Here is a 25,937-nt window from a genome sequence, read left to right as displayed (position 1 = left end):
GAGTGGGAGCGGGAGAAGCAGGCTTCCCTCGGAGCAGGGAGCCAGATGTGGGGCTCAATCCCAGCACCCTGGGATCATGACCTGAACCAAAGGCAGACGCTTAACAACTGAGCCACCCAGGCGCCCCAACTATTTTCTTATTACAGAATTTTTACTGCTGGAAATTCCAATAGTAAAAATTCAACCTAATGTTATCAAGTTTAAATTTGAAAAGAGAATGTGACAACCATAATGTCAAAAAGACTCAGCTATCACATGTCTAGAACATGTGAGATACCAAATACATTACCAGATAAAAATACATTAGTGAGATTAAATTCAATTATTTCCTATCTACTTATAATAGAGTGAAAATAAATATATGATATAGTTCCTGCAAAGAAAATAACTTGAAGTCTAGTTCAGCAGACAAACATATCTCTGGAAAAAAGTTAGTGTTACAAAAGGCAAACACTAAAAAAATAGGAGGCCCAAGAGACATTATAGCCAATGCAAGGCATGAACCTTGATCCAGATTTAAGTCTTTAAAAGGCTAAACAAAATATTTTTGGGAAAACTGGGAAAATCTGAATGAGTTATATAGTACGTAAGTTATTGATAATTTTCCTAGGTAGGTTAATGATTACATAGAAATATTTAGGGGTAAAGTGTCTGATAGCTATGTCAATCTGCCTTCACAAAAGATTGGAGACAAAGTCAACAGGTATGGCAAAATGTTAATAATTGGTGAATTCAGGTGGACAGTATACACAATTTCAGTTTACCATTCTTTCAACTTCTCTAGGCTTGAAATTAATAAAAATAAAAGGGGAATACAAATGATAGGTAAATTTTATTAGGTCAAATATCACAAATAAGAATTCAAAGTAATAAATTATGATCATGTACTAGCTGGCTAACCTAGAAAAAAAATTCTACAGTGTATAATCTCACAAAAAGCATCTTCTGGGTCAATGTTTACTATAATGAAGACAACTAATGTTGTTTGCGCCATTTTTCCTTTTCTTCCTCCCAGTTCTACATTTGATCTTTCCCTCAGCTCTTGCTGACCTTAATTACTTTCGCTAGGTAGGTCTTTGAAGAAAAAGGACAATGCATGCTATGCATGTAAGTAGTTTCTTTTTTCTCCTTCTGAAATAAACATTTCAATTTTTTTTGGTTTGTTTTCTTGCAATAATTTTAAAAATAAACAAAAAAATGTTGAGCGTAATTCTGTTTAATCTCTCCTTCCAAAAAAGTAGGATAATATAAGTTTAAACAGTTTCATTCACTGACGTCAATTCATTAGTACAAATTCCCACCACAACGATTCCCACTCATTCTACTGGGATGACATAATGATTAACATTTGAATCCTAGTTGAGAAGTACACCTTAATTTTTATTGCTTCTCCTCTTCTTTTGAAAATTAGTAATTTTTTAATGGAAATTCAAGACTGTCTTTCTCAATTATCCATTGAAATGACAAAAGGAACAAAAAAGGAATTTTAGTTCACAGCATAGTTACAACTAGACACACTCCATGCATTTACTCTCACCTTTGCAGTGTAATGAAGAAGGATGTTACCGGGCAGTTCAGCCATGTCAGACTCCTGAAATTTCCAAGGGCTTAAACAGTTTGGACCTGAAAATTATTTATACACATATACACAAACATCACTGAATATATATGGCCTCTTTGGTTCTGTGTAATTAGATAAAATTTAAAATTAAGTTGTTTCAAGCTACTCAACACAGTCAAAACATACTAGCCAACATGAATTTTATTTTTACATCACCTCCAGTTCGTCTAAAACCTAGAAAAGCTGGGGAGTGGTTTGATCTCCACTACAGAAAGGAAATTTTATATGGTATTAAAAAACTAACATCAAATATAACAAAATTTACCTATTAGCTTATCTAATGTAATTTAAATTTATAAGACAAAATAGCAAAATAATCAGCCAATAATGTGAATAGATATCACAGAAACTGAACAGTAAATTAACAGGACTTCCTAAAAAATCAAAGAATACAAATTACAACAAGGTTCCATCTTAAATCAAAAAATGGAGGAAACAGTACTGACCATTCCATCTTAATAAGGCTGTGGTGAAACTAGTATACTTACGTTTTACTAGTATGCACTGTGAACTGGTATACACCTTTTGGAAATTGATTAGGCAACATGTATTGAGAGCCAAAAAAAAAAATTCGAACACTTTGAATATTTATCCTGGGATTTATCATAAGTAAACCCATCCAAATAAGGAAAACATTAAAAGTACAATAGTTCATATTATTTAATATTTGAAGTTTATATCAAATTAAAAATTATAAACCTAAGTAAGTCATGCAATATAGATTCAATGAAATATTATGCAGCCATTCAAAACAATCATTATGAAGACTATACAACAAATTATTATTATTTATAAGAGTAGAATTATAAGTTGGAAAAATTATGAAAATAAAATCCAAACTATATAAGCTGTAATGACTACACCAAATGACTTATTATTAACTTATAATTTATTTAGATTTTAGATCACTTTCAAATACTTTGGTGAGTTTTACAGTAATGATAAGGTTCTAATATAAACTTTCAAAGTCTAGGCAGTCCCATTCAACTCAAAACTCCTATGTAACCTAAAAAAGACATTTTTACATATAATAGCTCTTCTGCAGTTAATATATATGAATTCTTAGAAGTTTACCTCCTGAACATCCTACTAGAATACAGATATAACTTTGAAAATAGTTATGATCCAATAATAACAATCAGTGTGTATCTTTAAAATCACAGCCAAAAGAAAAGGAAAAAGCCAAAACAAAAATAGCTTGTAATCTTATCCAAGGTCTCCTAATTCTTCTGTCCTCATTTCTTCAGGTACATTAATACATAAATTATAAAAATGACCAGTTTTAGAACAAGACTTACATGATCTTAGAATCAGTCATATGATTTCTTATAAACACAGGCTTATATTTTGTTTCAACAATTTATTAAAATCTGTCAGAAGTACTGGCAATATTATATGTTGAATTATGTCCCCCCAAACTCATATGTTGAAGCTCTAACCCCCTATATGACTGACTATATTTGGAGATAAGGTCTTTAAGGAGGTAACTAAGGTTAAATGATGTCCCTTATAAGAAGAGGAATAGACATCTTTCTTTTTGCACATACACCAAGGAAAGATGGACACCATGTGAGGACACACTGAGAAGGTAGCCATCTATAAGCCAGGAAGAGTCATCAACAGAAACCAAGCCTGAAGGAAACTTGATCCTGGAATTATAACATCCAGAATTGTAAGGAAATAGTGTATAAGCCACCCAAGTCTGTGGTATTGTGTTACAGCAGTCCTAACACACTAATACAGACCTTATTATGGATGATATTTGAAAAATTTCCTAAAGGTTTGCTTTATTTATGCCTACCAAAAAAAGTATGGTGTACTATATTATATCCCAAAAAGTTATTAAGAGAGTAGATCTTAAATGTTATCACAACACATGTAAAGCATTGTAATTATGTGAGGGACAGAGGTCCTAACTAACCTTATTGCGGTAATCATTTTGCAATATACATGTGTATCAAATCATTACATTGTACTTCTTAAACTTACCTATGTTTTATGTCAATAATATGCCAATCAAGTTGGAGGTGTGGGGGGCATGGAATGTAGTGGGCTTTTTCTTCCCTTTCAGCTTCCATTACAAATACAAATATACTCTTCAGATCAAATATATTCTTCAAAATATATGTAAGCAACAAAAAAACCTATTTAAGTTTAAATAATATGACTGTACATGCTTACCTGCTAAATATAATGCCTTCACTTGAGGAGGCTGTAGTGCTTCAAAGAAGATGATAACAGACCCTAGCTGACCCTCCAGAGATGTGGGGCATCCCCATTCACTATCTTGGGTTCCAGCTGATATCAATTTCGTAATCAATTTTGATTTTTCAAGTGTTCCTCCCCAGGAGGCTGATGACAAAATTCCACCAAATGATGTCCGATGAGGGGTAATGGGGGAAGAAAAAGGTGGATCTGGGATTTGGGAAGGTGGAGGAGTGGTGGTTCTTTGCCCAGCTGAACCAATGCAGCAGGAAATAAAAGGCTAAAAATTAAGAAACAAATTATACAATTTTAATTACATCTCTATCTTGATATTGAAAATAAAACAGTACATAAAATTAAGAAAACAAATAGATGGAAAAAAACTGAAAGTTTTAATTTTATTGCATCATAATGTGTGCATATGTGTGCGCACATTAAGAAGTCATTATAGATGTTACTTTTGGCCTATGGGATTTAGATGCATTACTTTTATAACTCACATTTTAATGAGCATTTTTTAAAACTTTAACAATTTTACTATATTCTAAAATAGAGAAAATTACTACTTTTCTCCCTTAAAATGTATAAACAGAACTACACATTTGTATAATAATATTAATTACAGGTTATCCTGTAATGAGCATCAGGATAAACATCAACAAGAAATTACTAGACTCCTAGGACGACTTGGGAAATAATATATCTCTTATCTTCAAAAAAGGCTCTTTCAAAATCATCTAAGAATTCTCAAAGAACTTTTACACTAATGTTCTTTAAGAATCATCTCAGTAAATAAATTCCACCTTGTATCTGACTACAATATAATATGTAAAGGCTTAAAGTTTCTTCATTATTATTTCAAATTCAGTGGGATAGAAAACAGTCCAACATAATAGTCTCAAAGTATTTTGTATACTGGTGGACTTTATTTATTTATTTAGATTTTATTTTTAAGGAATCTTTACACCCAACATGGGGACTGAACTCACAACCCCAAGATCAAGAGCCTCATGCTCTTCCGACTGAGCCAGCCAGGCACCCCTTGGAGGGCTTTATTAAATGATCCTTTGCTCTGCTCTATTCAATTTCTTTGGCTTTCCTATTATAAGTCTTTTTCCCCCTAAGCCTTTAACTACATTTGTTTCTTCCTTAAGTTGTTTTTATTACATGTTGTCTGACTTCATCTAACAATGATAGGCTAATAGTATTAAATATTAACTTACTGTATCTTAGAATATAGAAAACACTTTAAAATTTATGGGCACATATTTAAAATAAACAGAACCTTCTACATTAAACAGAAAATTTTCAAGAGTTCTCAACCAATGGGTCCCATAAAGAGTAGGTTAGATGCGGAGAAAGGGGAACCCTCTTACACTGCCAGTGGGAATGCAAGCTGGTGCAGCCACTCTGGAAAACAGTATGGAGGTTCCTCAAAAAGTTGAAAATAGAGCTACCCTCTGACCCAGCAATTGCACTACTGGGTATTTACCCCAAAGATAGAAATGTAGCGATCCAAAGGGGCACCTGCACCCCAATGTTTACAGCAGCAATGTCCACAATAGTCAAACTATGGAAAGAACCCAGATGTCCGTCGACAGATGAATGGATAAAGAAGATGTGGTATATATATACACACAATGGAATACTACTCAGCCATCGTGGATCACTGCATCAAAAACTGGCGCTGTATTGTATGGTGACTAACATAACATAAAAAAATAAAATTAAAAAAAATGAAATAGTGCCATCTCCAACGACGTGGATGGAACTAGAGGGTATTATGCTAAGCGAAGTAGTCAATCAGAGAAAGACAACATATGATCTCACTCATATGTGGAATTTAAGAAACAAAACAGAGGATCACAGGGGAAGAGAGGAAAAAATAAAACAAGATGAAACCAGAGAGGGAGACAAACCGTAAGAGACACTTAATCACAGGAAACAAACTGAGGATAGCTGGAGGGCAGGGGGGTGGAGGGATGGGGTAACTGGGTGATGGGCATTAAGAAGGGCATGTGATGTAATGAGCACTGTGTATTATATAAGACTGATGAGTCACTGAACTCTACCTCTAAAACCAATAATATATTATATGTTAATTAATTGAATTTAAATAAAAAAAAGAGTAGATTAGATGTGCTTACTTCATTCATGGCAGGAAATCTGAGAGGGGCAGAGACCTTCTGCTGTCCGTTGTCATAGATATAGACAAGGCTCTGACCAAAGGGTCTTTTTCCAGGCATGTGAACAATGGTTATGTTGTGCTAATAAAGTAAGACATACATTTAAAGACTAAAATTACATTAAATCTTTGGAATGACAAATGTTTTCAGAGTATTACTTTATAACTAGTTTGTGTTAATAGTAGAACATTGAGTTTAAGCATACTTAAATGCTGATTAAAATTTTGTTCTTAAAGTGAATGACAATTTTTCCGTAGTACTATAAAGGCATTTACATCTGTTCTAGAAACTTTATACATAATTTTAACAGAGTATCTTTTCTGCATTTTCCAAGTTTGAGTATTCTTTACAATCAATTTTTCTAATGAGAAGCAATTTATACTTCAAGAAAAGCAACCGAAATGCATTGTTTTTAACAATTTATGTTCTCATTTTAAATTGAATTTCAAAATCAAATCTGATTTTAGAAAACTTGAAAGAAATTATAACACTTCCTTTTAATTTTTTAGAAGAAAACTTACTGCTGCTGAATTTATAATGATGATGATAATAATATTAACTTCCTTATAAACTTCAACATACATAGAATTTTAAAGTGAAAATTAATCGATTCTCAAAAAGGAGACAACTCCTGATGTACATACACCAAGTGTGTCTTTAAAGGAAAGAACCAGAAAGTTAAATGTGATGTCCTAAAACCTTACCCAGAGGGAATCACAGAAACTGTGGTCAGGAAGCATAACTGTAGCATATTCTCTTTTTGTGCACACTGCCACAACCAACATACCTGAATGGGTAATAAAAGCTTCGAAACCCATGCCACTTCCTGTAAAGAAGCTAACAAAAATATATATTATAAGAACTTTCGAAATCAGTTTTTCAGCTTTATCATCACTGAAACACACAAAACCATGTCATCATGAATATCTTTATCAATAATGCTGTGGCTTACATTCTATTGCCACACGTCAGTCCAATCTTGCTTCAAAGATAATTCTTAAATCTTTTTGTGGGCTTACTGGTTTAGTAAATTATTAAAGGTAGCCATATGAGTGGAATTCCATTATCAAACAACAGTAAAACAATAAACTTTCAAATCTTCAAAATTCTTTCAAATAGGATTGAGAAAGCATAAATAAAAGTCTTAAAAATCACATGGCATATTAAAAATTATTAGTTACTGAAGTAACTAAGTTTGGATGTACATACACAAAGGTTTTCTGATCCTTCATATAAATATACAGCATTTTCAATGGAACACAAAGATCACCATTCATTTTAAAATTTGTTATTCTTTTTTCTCTACTTTTACAATACTTTTAAGAAGGAACTTTTTTCCCAAACTAGCCTAAGAACTAGCAAAATATGTGAGACATGTAATCAATATCATGAAAGCAATAAAACACTTATAATTAAACTGTGTGCACCCTAAGGATAAAGAGGCTTCAGATAAACTGTTCTGCATTCAAAAATTAGATGCTTGAAAAGCTTCTTCCCCTTTGGGAATTACAGCACATGCTGTTATGACAGTGTTCATTTATATTCCGTAACTTGTACCAGTACCTGTACAATTGTTTTCTTTTTCCTCCTTTGTTAGCATTGCCAAGAGTCAACTGATTCTGATCTAAGCAAAACCAAGCATTGAAAGAAAAGGCAGACCCTGGCCACTTCTGTATGGAAGGCACAGAAATTCCTGCCATACTATGTGACAAATTAAAATATTGCAGCGCGCTCTCTAGACTTTGTTTTCGGGCCATTGTCAGAATTGCTCGAGTCACAGGAGTGGTATAAGGGTGAATATACTCAGATTCATCCACTCTCAGCAATCTTAGTAGTCGACGTATTTCTTCTGAGCTCATTGACTGACTCCCCAAGGAACCATGAAGTGCAATCAAGTTCTCAGCACAAGTTCGATGGAGGGAAGAATGGGAATCAAGAGTTTTGATGATGTGAAGTCCCATGTTTGCATTGACACAAGTAGTTCGACTCTGCCTATTGATACAACAAATTCTTTTCAGCCAATCAGAGATGAAGATTTGCAGATCATGGGATTCTAGCTCTGGAAGCCACTGGATAAGAAGCAAGAGAGGGTGGACATTACTAATGCCCAAAATCCCAACTGAAGTGTGGTCACCCTCTACAGCCTATAAAGCAACATAAAAGACAAAAGGTTAGTAACCACCTTGGACATGGAGATAATGGAACTTGTTTAATAAAGCTAAAAAACTCACCATATTCATAAGTTCTTTAAGTAGTTCCAGTGGTGGCTGACCCAGGGATTTTAAAACCTCAAACATATGTGTATAACCAATTCTTTCTTTAAATACTTCCTAGAGGAAGGGAAATACATACATCAAAGCATATTTTCAAAGACTGAATTTAATGGAATATTTAAAATGCTGAGTAAAGGGCGCCTGGGTGGCTCAGTCGTTAAGCGTCTGCCTTCGGCTCAGGTCATGATCCCGGGGTCCTGGGATCGAGCCCCGCATCGGACTCCCCGCTCTGCGGGAAGCCTGCTTCTCCCTCTCCCACTCCCCCTGCTTGTGCTCCCTCTCTCTGTGTCTCCCTCTGTCAAATAAATAAATAAAATCTTTAAAACAATAAATAAAATAAAATGCTGAGTAATACCCATTTAAGTTAATTAACTTAATGTTGAAAAGACTGAGGTCAATATTTGCTTCCTAGATCACTTCTTCATCTTAAAATAAATTCCATATACCTTCTGAAATATGATGTGACCATAATCTACCAAAATATAATGAAATAAGCAATAATTGTATATTATAAAATTATTATATTAATTTCAGATTAGGGTACAATCACTTCCTTTCTTCACTTGATTTGTAATTATATAGTATTACATGAAGTCAAAACAAAAATGAAGAAAAAATGAGACTTTAGGGGTAACAGGAGTCAGTCTAGAAGACTAGTCTAGAAGACTAAAGAGTTCTGGCAATTTTGAGTAGTGACCAGAAAAAATGGGTAGTTTTCTCTCTGCTTTTTGTATCTAAATGGACTGAATTATCTGGAACATCAAGTTCATTTTAGTAAGGTCTAAAGTCATATGTATTTTTGAACTTGTGGGCACAGAAAACCATAAAGTAAAATAAAAAGAGAACCAAAAAAGCTAGTAATACTAAATTGGTCCAGTAAATCAGGCATAAATTTACACACTTACTACAAAATCAAAAGATTCAAACAAAATGAGTAACTGGTTGTCTCTGGGGAGGGGAACTAGTTGACTGTGAGCCAAGGGTAGGAAGAGAATCTTTTTTCAAAAGGTATTTTTTAATATTAATTCAAAGGGATATAGCACCCCTATGTTTATAGCAGTATTAGCTACAATGGCCAAATTATGAAACAGCCCAAGTGTCCATCAAATGATGAATGGATAAAGAAGATGTAGTGTGAGAGAGAGAGAGAGTGTGTATATGTGTGTGTGTGTGTGTGTAGACAGACAGATATATAAATATATATATGATGGAATATTAGCCATAAAAAAGAATGAAATCTTGTCATATGCAATGACACAGATGGATCTAGAGAGTATTATGCTAAGAGAAATAAGTCAGTCAGAGAAAGACAAATACCATATGATTTCACTCATATATGGTATTTAAGAAACAAAATAAACAGGCCAAGGGCAAAAAAAGAAAAAAAAAAAGGAGAGAGCGAAAGAGGCAAACCAAGAAACAGTCTTAACTATAGAGAACAAACTAATGGTTACCAGAGGGAAGATGGGTGGGTAGGTAGGTTAAATAGGTGATGGGGACCAAGAAATGTACCTCTTGTGATGAGCACTGAGTATTGTATGGAATTGTTGAATCACCCTATTGTACACCTGAAACTAATATTACACCGTATGCTAACTAACTGGAATTTAAATAAAAACTTAAAAAAAAAAGAATACCAATCATTTTTTTAAAGGGCTTTTGGAAAACAGAGATTCTATTTATTTATTTAAAGAAAGAGAAAGAGAAAGAGAGAAAGCATGAGCGGGGAGAGGAGCAGAGGGAGAGGGAGAGAGAGAATCTCAAGCCGACTCCATGCTGAGCATGGAGCCAGACGTGGGGGGGGCAATCTCACAACCCTGAAATCAAGGCCTGAGCTGAGGTCAAGAGTCTTATGCTTAACTGACTGAGCCACCCAGCTGCCCCAAAAAAGGGTATTTTTAAAATAACCTTTTGAATTTTAAACCATGCAAAGCATTACATAATAAAAAAGTTATATTTTAATAAGACTTAAACATCATTCCAGGTCTGAATATCATAATACAGTACAGCCAACCCATTATATTCATAAACCAGTTACTGAGAACTTAAAATTATTTTTTTCTTAGATCAACTATTATAAATGGGATTTGATTCCCAAGCCAGCCTGTAAAAGTTGTAAAAGCCTATCTGGTAGGCATCTAACCATGAGTTATACATAGCAACATTTATAGAGCAATCGTTAGTCTCCTAACAAAAACCAATGGACAGTAAGGAATACTACTGAAGGCATGGCTTAGGGAACAAAGAATAATTCATTCATGTCTGCCATTTATATTAGAGGTGGTAGACAGAAGGTAAAATGGTAACGGTAATAATAATGATGATGATGATAGGCACTGATATTCATTAAGCATTTATCATGTGCCTGGCACTATGCTTACCACTTTATACAGATGATCTCATTAATCCTTAAAACTATTCAGTGAGGAAATTACTAGCACAAAATCAGCATCAGTGACCAGCAGGACAAAGTCAGTGGTAGTGAATGAGATGGAAAGAAAATCCTGAGAGTAACAAAAAAGCAGAATTTCCACGGCCAAGTGGAAAAACAAGTCCCAAACTGGTAAGGCTGTTCACATGTGGAAAATGTTCACAATCTAGGCAGTCATAAACTGCGCAAATAGTCAAAGAGTGATTATTTTATTAATGAAGAAAAACTATGATATAAAATGTAATTCTTTAAACACACTAACCATAGAATCACATAAAATGATCATTCCAACATCAGTGCTACCTTTGTTGACTGACACTATAAATCTCTACGAAATTACAGTTCTATCATATAATCCCAAAGTAGTGCCCATAGGTGTTTGCTCTAAAATTAACAGCAAAAAGATTCTTTACACTGAGATAGCTTGTGAACTATTTCACTTCAGGTGTGAAATCACAGGTATTATATACATACTTTCATACATTACTTTGGGAATTATACAGTGAAAATTAGTTTATCTAAAATAACATTTTAGAGCTTAAGGATGTATGTTTCACCTTAGCAGCTGGAGATTTGTTCATTACTGCTGTCAAAGCCTGAATGGTTGATATAGCCAAACAATCCAACTGTCCCTGAAACACCTACCATAGAGAGAGAGAGAGAAAAAAAGAAAAGGTAAGAAATTAACAATGTGTTCAAGATTTGTATTGTTAGGAAACCTTTGTTCTGAAAACCTGAAAAAAATAATTACTTAACATGCAATACATTCCTCTTCCAATAAAACAGATTTCTGAAACACTATACCTGCAAGAAAAGTTACCTACTTGACAGAAAATAAGCCATGTGTCAAGAAGGATTAAAGTCACATTCACTCATTACTTTGAAATGTTTTGGAAAAAAACAAAAACCAAAAGAACACCAAGCTTAATACATGCTTTTAAAAATAATGGACAATCTCCAGAGGAAGGGAGGGAAGGCTATCACTAGAAATTCTATCACATTTTAATTTCCCTTCAGAAATACATTGAACTTCCTAGGTTGAAATTTCATTATCATGTATAATAAGATGTTTAAAATGGTGTTATTTGGTTTACAAGCCCTGCATTATAATTGAAATGGTACGTTTATTCACCAATCACACTTGCAAACACAAGGCGTATCTATTTTTACATAAAATGCAAAATTTGAGGCAGAATAGAATATGAAACATGTATCTATAAGCACTATCATGTTTTTGAGAAGGCAACCTTTAATGCCAAAAGCTGTAAAAAATAAAAAAGTAAAAAATAAAAACCAGCTTCAGCTTCATTTTGTCTATTTCTGTTTAAGCTTCATCATAAAGAGATGTGTTAAATTTCAGGGCCATGCATTTAGAGAAAAAATGTGAAAACAAAAGGTAACATTAACAACATTAAAAAACTGAACATGACTGTTATATCATCAGGTTTAATCAACCATGAAAGCATAGCAGGAGAAGTAGAAAGTTGTAAAAACTCACAGTCCCAAAAATCTGCTTTTGGGAATATATTACTATGACTTAAACTAGTTACTCCTCTCCCTTCCACTAAAAATGATTTGAGTAAAAGGGGACTGATTAGATCTGTCATTTTAAGCTAAGGTCTATCATTTTTAGGCTAGTTATTTAAGCCAGTATCTTGATTTTTGTTGATGTTATTAAACATTATGTAATAAACACATAATATACATTAATCATTCTGTATAAAGAATTTCATATGAGTAAGATCTTTCTTATACTTTGTTCAAGACGACTAGGCCATAGTACCTACAATTAGGAATACTAACATAAACCTCTAAGAATATCATTGTAAATATTTTATTAATCTACATAAGAAGGCCTTAAGACTAACATTTATAGAGAAATCTAAAATAGTACTCTATAGTTGATATTTTACATCCAGAACAGAAAATAATAGATTTTCATGTCTCTTTACACCACAGCTCTATTTATAAACCTGGGTATTAAGATAACAAAAGACATCATGTAAGCTCTCTGAAAACATTTTGGCAACGAAAAAAACCAAAGCATTTTTAATAGGTAGTTTTTTTCAAAACTGAATTACCTAATGCTGAAAAGCAACAAAAATTGCTTATTTCTGCTCTATACCCATATAGGGGTGACTTTTTAGAAAAGAAAACAGTTAAAAGTTTTATGCTAAATTAAGACTCAAAGAGTTCAGCATCTTCTCCCCTTCCTCCAGGATTCGGATGTCCATTGAATTATAATCATTACTTGTCAACAAGAAGCAAAGAATCAAGATATTAAAATTGACCATACATATTCACAAACAAAGCCTAAGGTTCCAATACACCACAATGCTTAGAGAAAGAAGCTCCCAAAATATGAAGTCACCACCACGTGGACAGCATTGATATTGGGATTCCATTCCTGTACTTTGTGTCTCCTTAAACTGAAAAGAATGCACACATATACAGATGGAATACTGTTGATCATTTATATCAACCACCAAGATTTCAATATATTTATCTTTTAGATGAAAAAAATTTTTATTTTTAATTTTTTAACAATTTTTAAAAATAATAAATGAAGATTAGAATTAGATAGTGTTTGTATATTTTAAGACATAAGAAGAAAAGTACAGGAATAGTTACTCCCATTGACTGATTTTGGACTTCAGATGAAACAAGATGCAGGCTTTGTAGATACCTGGTCCTCATTTATTTCTGTCAGTAATTTGTTGGCAAGGTCTTTCTCGTTCTTGTCTGCCACCTTAGTGTTAGCATTTAAAAAGAGCTGTTAAAAACAGAGACAAGAATAATGGAGAAAGAACATGAAATAATTACCTATAAGCAGAAATGAAGTTTAAATGGATTTCCATGTCTCTTGAAAATAAATTCAAGAACCCACTGGTGAAGTATATCACTTTTACACTTGATCTTAGCCAAAAGGCCGAGAAGCGATGAAGTATATCACTTTTAAACTGACAATCAACTATTCACTTTTTGGATTACAAACTAACATTAGTTCATATAGTATATAATTCATTGTTAGTTATTTCTCTTTTGGAACTTGAAGTTACTAAAATAAGAAATAATAGCAACAAGTAGATTAGTTAATATTCCTAAATTCTTCAAGAATCAGCAGAAAATGTATCACAAAAAAGAAGGAAATTTGCTTTTGAGGTAGATTAAAGATACTGTAGTAAATAATGTACAGTAAGGATTCTGTAGTCAAGTATGTTTATAAAATGCTATTAAAAAAGAGTTCTTTCTGAAAATACTTATCAGAGTCTCAAATATGCTAATGTGCTTTGACAAAGGAGGTAATTATTTTCCAAAATTATGAAGAGTTGAGTATAATTTATATTAGTTTCTACACAACAGGGGATTAGGATTAGCTCTGACATACATGGGGGTTGCTAAGGGAATCAAGTATTTTGGTTTAAGTATATAAAATTAGCATCCCAAAAGATCTCAGGCACATTTTGTATAAAAAGAAAGATAATTCAAATGTAAGTGAAAAGGGAAAGAAAGTTAGATTTATAAAGGAATTTATCAAGAGCAGCCTAAGAAGGAAGTTCTTCTCAGGAAGTTCTATCAGAAAATAAAAAACAAAAGTCCATATACTGAAATAATGCAATATAAAATAAAATAGATAAAGATAAGGTATGACATGATATGTAGAACATATATAAAGCTTAACCTAGAAATAGATTAGTGTACACAACATAGGCATTGGAATCAGAAACCTGGATTTGAATCCTGGTTCTGCTAATTATTAGCTGTGTGGTTTTAAGAAAAACGACTTAACTTCTCTGAGCTTATTTTCTCAAAAGGGAAAAGAGTAACTCATGAAACACGGGTGCAGATTAAATGAGATAATCCACGCTAGGTTATTAACATAGTGTCTAGCACATAACAAGGGTTTAATAAATGAAAGCTGTTATTATTAACAGCAAAATTTACTTTTAAAGATTTGATTCATTTATTTGAGAGACAGAGAGAGTGACAGAGAAAGAGAGAGAGAGAGAACATAAGCAGGGGGGAGGGGCAGAGGGAGAGAGAGAAGTAGACTCCCCGCTGAGCAGGGAGCCAGACACAAGGCTTGATCCCAGGACCCTGGGATCATGACCTGAGCCGAAGGCAGATGCTTCACTGACTAAGCCACCCAGGTGTCACAATAGCAAAATTTTTTAAATAGTAATATTCCATGTTATCTGGTGCAGGGAACAGAAATGCTAAAAACTGATGAAAGCAAAAATGAGTAAAGGTTTTCTAGAAAGCAATCCATATCAAGAATCTTAAAATTACTCTGTCAGTAACTGTATTTCTAGACATCTACCCTAAAAACGGTCAGAAACTCACACCAAGATTTTAAAACAAAGATGCTCACTTCAGCTTTATTTACAATAGCATAAAGTAAGAAACCACCCAAATATCCTTAAACAGTAGAATAGTTAAATAAATTATGATTCATCCATATGCTGAAAGGGAAGTCCTTAAACTTTCTGGCCTCAAGACCACTTAACAGTCTTAAAAATTATTGAGAACCACAAAGAATTTCTATTTATGTGGGGTTACATCTCTCAATATTTACACATGAAAAATTAAAATCAAAACATTTAAGTAATATTTGTTTAGTCATTCAATATTACATGATGACATAAATAACACATTTTTATGAAAAAAACCTTTATTTTTCAAATATACATTAGTGAGAATGGCACTGCTTTTACATTTTTGCAATCTCTTTAAAAGTCTGACTTGATAGAAGACAGATGAACTCTAATATCTACTTTGCATTCAGACTGTTATGATAATGTTGTTTTGATTCAAGTTTATGAAAAAAAATCTAGCCTCAAACTGAAATGTTAAGATTAGACTTTGCAGATTCCCTAAAATGATCTTGGGGACCCCATACTCTGAAAACTGCTGGGTTGAAATATTTGCAGTCATTAAAAACAATGTTTTGAAAAATATATGATGGTATATGGGAAAGACTCATGATATAATACATTTAAAAGCAGGATACAAAAATATTCACTGGTATTCCAATTTTGTAAAGAAAAATATATCCTCATTAAAAATGTATGTGGAAATATTGTTATGGGTATTTTGCCACAGTTTTTAAAATTTAAAGATTTATATATACACACATTTTATAAAAAGATTAAGAAAATATATTTTTTATATTTCTTTTTTCCTCCAAAATCTATATTGATTATTGCTCTAGAATTGAAATAAAAATCTACTTTAAAAAAATGAAAAGAACCTTGTTCAAATAAGGCAATGTGTATGAATCCAGGCAGGTACAATTCCCAAAATCAACCTTTCAACTATACCATTCTATGTATCCACTCCCAACAATCTTTTCCACAAAGCATCCTTTAGTTGTTCCTTTCATAAATTCTCATTCCTACCAAGACTGCTTTAGTGATAATTTTTTTGTTGTATTTGATTTTCAGGGGTAGAGGTGGAGAAGGAAAGGAAGAAAGTGAAGAAAATAAATTAAGGAATGTAAACAAGACAACAGTATCAATAGCTTTCCAGAATCTTATGACTTAAGTCCTCAAATAGAACTTTACATATTTATAATACATTGCAACATCTATATTTTTTTAAAAACTGATTAAAACTCCAAGCAGAATGCTAAAGTAAATGTTATGGTTTTGAACCCTTCTCTTTGCTACTAGAAATTTGCTGTTATTTTCTTCTCATTACTCCAAATACCTTGGACAGCTTCTAAAAATAATTTTTACATTAATTCAAAGCATATTCCCCCTTCCAAAATGCAATATGGTGACACAAAACAACTCTCAAATGTTTAAGGTTCATCATAGCTATCAGAAAAGTTAAATGTATGATTTCACTGAATTATATTCTAAGTACTTCACAGTAAGATGAAACTCATTTTGACAAACCAAAGGTCTTTACACAAATACTTAAGGAAATTAATGCATAAACTGGCTGGTCAATCTCATACAAAAAGAAAGCATAGAAACTACAGCAGTCAGCCTAGTTTTCCATGTAATTCATAAAATGTTTGTTTAAGCTTTAGATGACAATGTTTCCTCTGAGTCTGAATATTTAAACAACAGTTGTCTTGATTCTGTATTACTATGTAAAATAGAATAAATTATTTATTCCTTACTAACAAAATAATTTAAACAGAAGTCAATCATAGTCACCTGTGGCATCCTGTAATATATTTAAGAACTTAAGTTTTCACAAGATTCCGAACATTTTTATACATTTAAGAATCATATTAACCTATCCCTATCAAATGTATTTATCAATAAAACCTGTACTCCTCCTATATTTAATACACAGAAAACATTTTTCCACTGACCTTAAGTACCAATACAACAAAATTACATACAACCAGTGAACTCAGGGTCAGAATACCTGAATTAAGAAATCCTGGCTCCATCATGGAACAGTATTAACCTTCTGTTAATCATTTAATCTCGTAGGACCTATTTCTTCATTTGTATAATAAAAGAGTTGGGCAGTCTATTTTAAAGGTTCTTCCATGTTGTTAGGACTTAGTAACTGTAATGTTTAGTGATGAGTTTATAGCGATTCTGACTAGAATATCCTGCCTAGAACACCACCTCCAGCAGAGTAGGCTGGGGTCCCAAAGCCTGGCTTTCCCCTCTGAAATGGGTTTCTTCTCTAGCATTTCCTGTCTCAAAACAAAATGTGGTAAATGCTATCAAGTAATTAAATTTTAAAATGCTAGGACTGTCAGCAAGTCTCCAGATCTGAATTATAAGGAACTCTGGCCTATAGGACAGTAGAAAGAGCAAAAATTAGCTCAACATCATGACCACTATGCCAAAAAGCTTTGCACTTTTTAAAAAAGATACTGTTGACCCTGATATGACATTTTTTTAAATATCTGAGTTTCGTATATTGAAGAAAAACACTAATCAATTTTAGTAGGAACTACATTTTATCCTAGTGATTTACTCTTCTCTAATGTGTGACTGGCAGGTTCTCTTATACATGGGAGATTTTGTCTTGATGAAGTTGCCTTTGTAACTGATAAAAACACATTGCTTTTTTTTTTAAACAACAAACAAAAGGTTTTATAAAGTTTTCTTATGCTGTTTTCATCTCCCTAGGATTTCTTTCCCAAGAATAATGTTTAAAAGGTGGGGGGAGGCATCTTAACTCTCTAGTGGTAGTACTTTCATTGACTTTGTAAATATTCATCCTATTTACTTCATCAATATATTCCTTATTTTTTTAATACCATTTCTTTAATCTTTCTTTAATCTTATAAGCTAAGCAACATAGTGACAAAAATGCTTTCATGGATATCTCTCCTAACAGTGTGAAAAAATTCGAGGAGCTGATATTAAAATCCTCCTTTTTGGGATATCCTCACAAAATCAGAATGAAACCCTAGCATTTTTCAGCACAGATTCCATGAAAGGAATACCTCAAATAGAAAAGTAAAAGCTCGGGGCACCTGGGTGGCTCAGTCTGTTAAGCGGCTGCCTTCGGCTCAGGTCGTGATCCCGGACTCCCGGGATCGAGTCCCGGGATTGAGCCCCGGGATCGAGCCCCGCATCGAGCCCCGCATCGAGCCCCGCTTCGGGCTCCCTGCTCAGCGGGGAGCCTGCTTCTCCCTCTCCCTCTGCCTGCCTCTCTGCCTACTTGTTCTCTCTCTCTGTCAAATAAATAAATAAAATCTTAAAAAAAAAACAACAAAAAAACTTTAAAAAAAAGTAAAAGCTCTTTGAAGTAGTTCCATTTTCAAAGGCTTTTCAAGAAGCATTCTAAAAAATTTCTGATACCATCTTGAAATTTATGAAAATATAATAATCAGATATTAGTTATTAGGTACTCACAGATCTGCTACAAATGTAAACTAGTAAAAAAGAAAAATAATAGCAAATTGGCAGTATATATCAAGAACATTATTTCTATTTTCCTACTTTTCTATATTCCCCAATTTACAAATTGTTTTTATACAATGTTCCCTAGTTTTAAAAAAGCATGTTATGCCCTTTGACCTAGGAATTCTACTAGAAATAGAATTCTAGTCTATGAACTTGAAGGAGTTATGGAAATAAGTTGAGTATTTGCCATAGGGAATAGTTAGGTAAATTATGGTACATCCACTTAATATTATGTAGATATTAAAATCATAACACAGGAAAATGCAAACAAAATCATCTTACATGAAACAAAAGCACAAAATTATATGCATCAAATACACCAAATTTTAACAATGCACAACAAAAGACTTTAAAACTCAACAACAAAAAATACACAACCCAATTAAAAAATGCACAAAGAACCTGCATAGACATTTCTCCAAAGAACATATACAAATAGCCAATAAGCGTATGAAAAGATGCTCAGTCTCACTAATCATTAAGGGCAAATCAAAATCACAATGAGATGCCATTTCACACCCATTAGCATTAGCTGTTATCAAAAAGAAGAAAATAACTGTCAAGGAGAATATGAAAAAATCAGAACCCTTATGTATTGTTGGCAGGAACGTCAAATGGCACAGCCACTGTGGAAAACAGTAAGGTGGTTCCTCAAAATATTAAAAATTTAATTACTATATGATCCAGCAATCTCACTTCTGGAATATATTCAAAAGAACAAAAGCAGGGACTCAAAGAGATATGGGTATATTCAGGTTCATAGCAGCTTTATCCATGACAGCCAAAAGGTAGAATCATAACAAGAGTCCATCAACACATGAAGAGGTAAACATAATGTGGCATGTACAGACAATGGAATATTATTCAGCCTAAAAAAAGGAAGAAAATTCTGCAATATGCTACAACAGGGATGAATCTTGAGGACATTATGCTAAGTGAAATAAGCCAGTCACAAAACGACAAATACTATATGACTCTACTTACATGAGGTACTTAGAGTAATCAAAAATCATAGAGACAGAAAGTAGAATGGCGGTTGCCAGAGGTTGGAGGGAGAGTAGAATGTGGAATTGTTTAATGGGTATAGAGTTTCAGTTCTATAAGATGTAAAGGGTTATGGAGAATGGATGGTGATGATAGTTGCACAACAATGTGAATGTATTTAATACCACTGAATTATACCCTTAAAAATGGTTAAGATGGTAAATTTTATGTGTATTTTACCATAATAAAAAAGAACATCAGTAATAATATGTTTAAATTTGAATCAAAGCATAAACAAAATAAGAGCTTTCTAAAATCAAAGACAATAGTAATAGAAAAATACCTTGCAATTCTGTAACAGTCGTATGAGATGTTCAAAGCAATTACTGTTAAGAAAAATGGCCTGAAGAACAGGCCTATCAGTGCAGTCTAACATGGCTGTGATGGTATCTAGGAAAATAAAAACAAAATCATCCATTTATAAAGTGGAAAATTTGGGATCACAGAAACATTTACTTTGGCTATATTTTTAATTTAGGCTTTTCAGCTGACAAACAGATGTAAATGAATTAGGAAGAAATAGGGATGGAGGGTGGAAAAAAAACTGTACTTATTACTTGTTAAGAAAAATGAATATTTTTATAATTTATTATTAAAAATATTTAAATTTTTATACATAAGAGTGATATATATTTCCCAGAGATTTACGTAGTTATTCTTCCATTATAATGCTCAAGTATAACTAACTGAGGTTTCCAACTTGCTATTAATAAGTAACACCTGGTTATGTTTTGCAACAGAATTAGCATGTAGCCATTAAGAAAATGAGACTTAGGAAATCAATCCATTTATGATGAGGTCTGCTCTTGTTTCCTACTGAACAGATATCCTCATTCAGAAATCAAGGGATAATCAGCATAAGTAATACAACAGTTCTTAACAAATAAGAAGTCCATTCAATATAGACTCAAACTTTCTTATAAAGTTATAATTTATAACAATTATAAAACATAAAAGAACAGAAACTAGACAAAATGAATCTTATTTTCCTACAGAAACAAAGTCTCTTGTGCATTGTAAGGGATCAAGTTTCACCAAGATTCTGGTGTCCAATATTTTTAAATTAGACACCACACACACCCTTACACAACCATGTTTTTAAGTCTCTAGAGCTGTATAATAAACCATTAATGTTGGTTATGTCTGGGTGGTAAGATATAAAAAACTTTTTACTTATCCAAATTTCCTAGTACAGCTGTAATGAAAATATTTTATTTCTATAAAAAGAAACTCTCAATTAATAATATTTGTACTATCAATCTAACAGGGGAATACAATAAGAAATCACATATACTGATGAAAGAGCTTACAGAGAAAAACAGAGATACACAAGCAAACAATGACACAAACCAACAAACACAAAGAGAGGGCAAGAGAAACGAAAAAAACAAAATAAAACAGAGGTCCTCTAGAGAAAGGATAGATGTTAAAGTGACATCTATAGAGATTTACAGAAGGACATATAAAATTGTCATATGTGACTCTTGCCATGGGTTAGACAATGCAAATGACACCTGCTGAAAACTTACTTTTCCTAGAATTTGAAAATAATAGCTGACTTTCTTTTTAACACTGATGCTTTTAATGGATTACACTTTCAAAAAACAACAGAGGCTCAATTTTGTCACTGTTAAAGCAAAGATGCTGTAAACAAATTGATTCCATATTAATTATTCTGAAGTCAAAATCTAAAGTCACACAATAGCTGAACTAAACAATCAATACTTCTATATGATAGCCTTGAATTTCAAATGAGTCTTAAAAAACAGACTCAGAGAAAACAGAGTATAATAAACTTTATGTAATACTTACCCAACATTTTGATCTGCAGAGCTATGAACCGGCTTTCCCACTGTCTGGACCTCCTTTGATTAGGTAAAGCCGAATGATCTGAATTTAGCAATTTAAAATAGTTCTCCAAAATAGTGCTGGTTTCCACCTGACGCTGATCAGAGCTGCTAGTGAGAAGGATATGTACTACTTCTGTAAGGCACTTCAGAGTAAGTTCTACCTTCCTACCCACTTCTTCAGGATTTCCATCCTCCCAGGAATCACAATCTGCCAAAACTCTCATAAGAACTTCCATGGTGGCTGGAGAAATTGCTTGCAAAGCATTCCTCTGAAACATGAGAGATAATAAAAATGAAACCCAAATCTAACTGAAATTCTGTATGTTTGCAAAAATAAAGTTGAATAAATCTGCAGACTTTTTCTTTTAATAAATCAACATAAAAAATTTTAAGCACATACTTTGACAGACATTGCTAGTGTTTTATGCATATTAAGTCTTAAAATCTGTAAGTAAGTAATGTGCTAGATTACTAGATTTTCATTTTTATTCAGAAAGCAATCTGCCCACATAGAAAACTTGTTTACCACCCTCCTTTGCAGCTAGGGGTAGCCATATGACAAAGTTCTGGTCAAGAATATATGCCAGTAGACTATGAAGTAAATATAACTTTACAAATAAAAACAGAAGAACCCTTTGCTCTTGGCCTTTTCATCTTTTTCCTGCCTGGAATACAGATACAATGCTTGAAGCCACCTTTAAATCATGAAGAAACAAAACCCAAGAATTATAATAAAGACAGCAGAACAGAAATGTGGAAAGGACTTAGTCCTTAAGGATACCATGGAGCTGCTATACCAGCCCAGAACTGCCTACATCTGGTTTTCTTATGCAAACATAAAAACAAAACAAAACAAAACCCTCAATTTGGTTAAGCTTCTCTAGGGTTTTGTGTTGGTTATAGCAAATCCATCCCAAATGATATAGATATATTAGAGGACTGGCTTGACTCTGCTTCTACAAACATATTTCTGAAATTCTAAATAATTGGTAGCTATTCGAAGTGATCCATTAAACTTGTAAATAATACCTATTGCCTAAAACTGTTAAACTGATATATAATGAATCTAAACATAATTATGCAAAATCATCTGAAAGTAACAGCACTTTAGGCCATTAGAGCTTGTTATTATCAATATAATAAATAATATCAATAACAAGTGCTACAATGGGAGAAACTGCCAATAGAACACCCAACATCCATTTTCCTCCACTTCCTTATAAAAAGAAGCCCTGATGTTTTACTGGACATGTGGCTACCAGAAATAAAGATTACATTTCCTAACCCCCCTTGTTGCCAAGGAGGCTGAGGAAGCACGTTTTATCAAATTTTTTATCTGGACGTATTTTCCTTTTTTGCAGTTATCTCATGGAGTTTGGCAAATGAGATAAAAAAAGATGAGTGTCAGCTTTTCAGTATCTCCTTTAAAGATAGTTGGCATGTGCCATTTGTCTCCCTCCTCATCTCCCCTCCATTTTTGTGCCCAAAATACAAATGCAAATGGCCAGAACTCTAGAAGCTAATCATGTCACAAAAGAAATAATAACAAATATGACATTCAGAAGGAACCTGGATCCTTGAAGATCCTAGAGCCACCAGATTAACTCTGGACTGCTTACTGCTATTTTTTTTTAATGAGGAAAAAAAAGTAAACTTCTAACTTAAGCTGTTACAATTTTAGTATTTACTGCTAATTATGGGAATCACACATCTAAGTGATAGACCTATGACTTACTTAGTTCTTATAAGCACTTTACATATATTATGTGTCATTTGGTCCTTATGACTATCTTGTAATTGTTAGTTTCCATATTATAAATAAAGAAACTTAAACACATGTAAATAAAGAAGCTAAAACACATGTAAATAGTTTATCCAAGGTCACACAACTAGTTAGAGATGGACATGGGATTCAAACCTATGTCAGTCTGTCTCCAAAGCCTATCCTCTTAACATAACACAAAACAACAAATATGCCAATGGGAAGCCCAGGCACGATGCTTGGAGAAGGGAGACCAGTCACGGGACTTCAATTTTTCTGTTTATAACAAGGCCATTCTTACACCTTTAGATATTCAATTCATCTAAATATCTTTGTATTTACTCTATATTCAATAAACTTCTGACCTCAAAACACCTATAACTACAGCTACAACCTGATTATAAGGATTTTGAGTATTTTTAGTACATAAAATAATGAATTGGCCTTCTAGTAGCTACTTGATTTCTATGTGAGTTTTAATTTTTGGAGGTCTCTCAGGGCTTCATCACCCCTGGGCACTAACAAAAACAAGTCTCTGTGTTCAAAATGGTAATGGGATCCAACCAGCTTCTCCACTAGTCAAAAACAATGTCATTTCCAATTTTATTCATGTATACTTATTCTTACTTTTAGTAGCAGAGAAATGACAGAAATGGGTAGATACTGATGCAAAAGAAGAATATCAGCTAATACAGGAAGGTGGCAAAGCAAACAAACTGAAAAATAAGATTCTAGTCATTATCACCCTCACAAAAAAACAGACTCTTCTACTAGAGTGAAGACGAAAGGCAAGGTAGCCCACTAGGAAACCCAAATAGTATTATTAGCAATATCTGTAACTTTGTTACCAAAAGAAATCCTATATATTTTCATATATTCTAGTTGTTGCAATGTCTTGAAAATCATGTTTATCTTTTTTTTGAAATTACATTTATTACTAGACTTGCTGCTATATCTCTTTAGTGTTATAAAAACACATTACTGTTACAAATTTATCTTAATATTTTAGTAACTGCATTTTAGCATAATTAGTTTCCTTAGCGATCTTCTGTATTTAATTTTATGCATTTGAAATATTCCAACTAGGGGCTTTACAGATTGTCAACAGCACAGGCAGCACAAAAAGTGTTAGAAACTTCTGATCTAAACTGTGTGCTTAAAGAAAACATATAGGATGTTCTTTCTGAACTATAATCCTGTTTTCAACTAGTAGTTATACTCAAAGTTTACCACAGAAAACTTTCAAGATGCTCACCTTCAAAAATAAAGAAATAAGGATTACTAGGATTTCTTTCTTTTGAGTAATAAAAAGCTAGTTGGGTTTGTTGAAAAAAAATGCATATAAACCTTGTATATATGCATTTAGAAATTAAGTAGACAGAAGAGTGTTTAATTCATATATATTTAATTTTGAGTTTGATTTCATCATGTGGACTAACAAGGGCTGACTTTATATTCTAAAGTAAGAACTAGCAGTTGAAAGTCAACACAACTAAGAACTTAAATTGTTAAATATGGTTATTTAGGCAGTAATTTTATTGTTAGTGCTAATATTATTACTTAGGTTTTTAAAGAAGTTTTAAAAGATTAGTTTTAAACAAGATATAAACTCAGAAAAATATCTGTATGGTTCATGAAATTATAAAAGAACAAAGAATAGATTAAATAATCCACAGAAAACTTTTTGCACTGTTAACTATTGTTTTAAATATTAACTTTCAACACTTTCCTCACCTGCCCACCGGCTACAATGGCTCCAAAGAGATGCAATAAGCAACACTTAAGACTTTCCTTGAGATGTTCACTTTCCTGAAAACACTCTGTGAATACACAAATAAACAAATAAGATTTCTCTTTCACAGTATGATTTATCTCTAAGGAATGTCTGACACTGAAACATTAAAAACTATTAAAAGGCTAAAGTTTGTTAAAAGGCAAGGCTGATATGCATTTTTTCATAGTAAAGGAAAAGAGAAACCATCTATCAGGTAGTATTTTAGATAATTTATTTATGTTATCTCATTTAATTCTCATAATACTCCATATGAGAATATTTTGCCCTCATTTATAAATGAGCAAATGAAATGTCTTATCTAAAGTTATAGAGCTGCTAAGTGACAATGCTAGAAGCTAACTGAAATCTGACATAAAATTAGATGTGTTTTTTTACTACTACTACTCCCTCTTATTAGTATAATTGACTATAATTAGTCAATTATAAAATTGGAAGAGTTGGACAAAAAGATTTCCTGGGTTTACTTCAGGGCAAACATTCCAAAATTCTGGTACCAATAATAACCTTTCTTTTAATATTATAAAGTATTTCATTGTTTTCAAAAGGTTATACATGCACATGACAAATAATTAAAACAGCATAAAAGAACTGTGACAAGGAAAAGTCAGTCTCCCTCAAACCTATTCCTCAATCTACCAAGCTCCCCACACCTTAAAAAAAAAAAAAAACCTATACATATACCACTGCGTCGTGTTTTTTTTTTTTTAACATTAATATATACTGGGTATCATTACATCTTAACATAAACATTTTCCTTATTCATTTTTAGGACCACTACAATGATATACCTTAATTTACTTAACCAGTTCTCTACTGATAAACTTTTATGATTTTCCTTTTCATTTTGACAGTCTAATAACCCAGTAATGAGTATTTTTTGC

At 32.7% G+C, this 25,937-nt stretch overlaps 1 protein-coding gene across 2 annotated transcripts in view; it reads right to left on the bottom strand.

Annotated features, from left to right (window-relative positions):
- Positions 1–25,937, bottom strand: part of NBEAL1 (neurobeachin like 1) — a 179,444-nt gene that overhangs the window by 105,426 nt on the left and 48,081 nt on the right. The window contains exons 7-17 of one of the 2 annotated variants that reach the window (XM_036073916.2): positions 24,996–25,081; positions 21,462–21,768; positions 19,933–20,039; positions 13,403–13,489; positions 11,274–11,357; positions 8,244–8,342; positions 7,576–8,156; positions 6,717–6,849; positions 5,974–6,093; positions 3,803–4,106; positions 1,538–1,623 (exon numbers count right to left, since the gene is read on the bottom strand). In XM_036073916.2, coding sequence (XP_035929809.2) covers positions 1,538–1,623; positions 3,803–4,106; positions 5,974–6,093; positions 6,717–6,849; positions 7,576–8,156; positions 8,244–8,342; positions 11,274–11,357; positions 13,403–13,489; positions 19,933–20,039; positions 21,462–21,768; positions 24,996–25,081 — 1,994 coding nt within the window. The remainder of the gene's footprint in view (positions 1–1,537; positions 1,624–3,802; positions 4,107–5,973; positions 6,094–6,716; positions 6,850–7,575; positions 8,157–8,243; positions 8,343–11,273; positions 11,358–13,402; positions 13,490–19,932; positions 20,040–21,461; positions 21,769–24,995; positions 25,082–25,937) is intronic. The other variant, XM_078071206.1, reaches the window with a different exon arrangement.

The sequence above is a fragment of the Halichoerus grypus genome, chromosome 4 (genome assembly GCF_964656455.1).
Source record: "Halichoerus grypus chromosome 4, mHalGry1.hap1.1, whole genome shotgun sequence".
Lineage (NCBI taxonomy): Eukaryota > Metazoa > Chordata > Mammalia > Carnivora > Phocidae > Halichoerus > Halichoerus grypus.
Note: the sequence above shows the minus strand (reverse complement) of the source record. Positions and strands in the feature narration are given on the sequence as shown.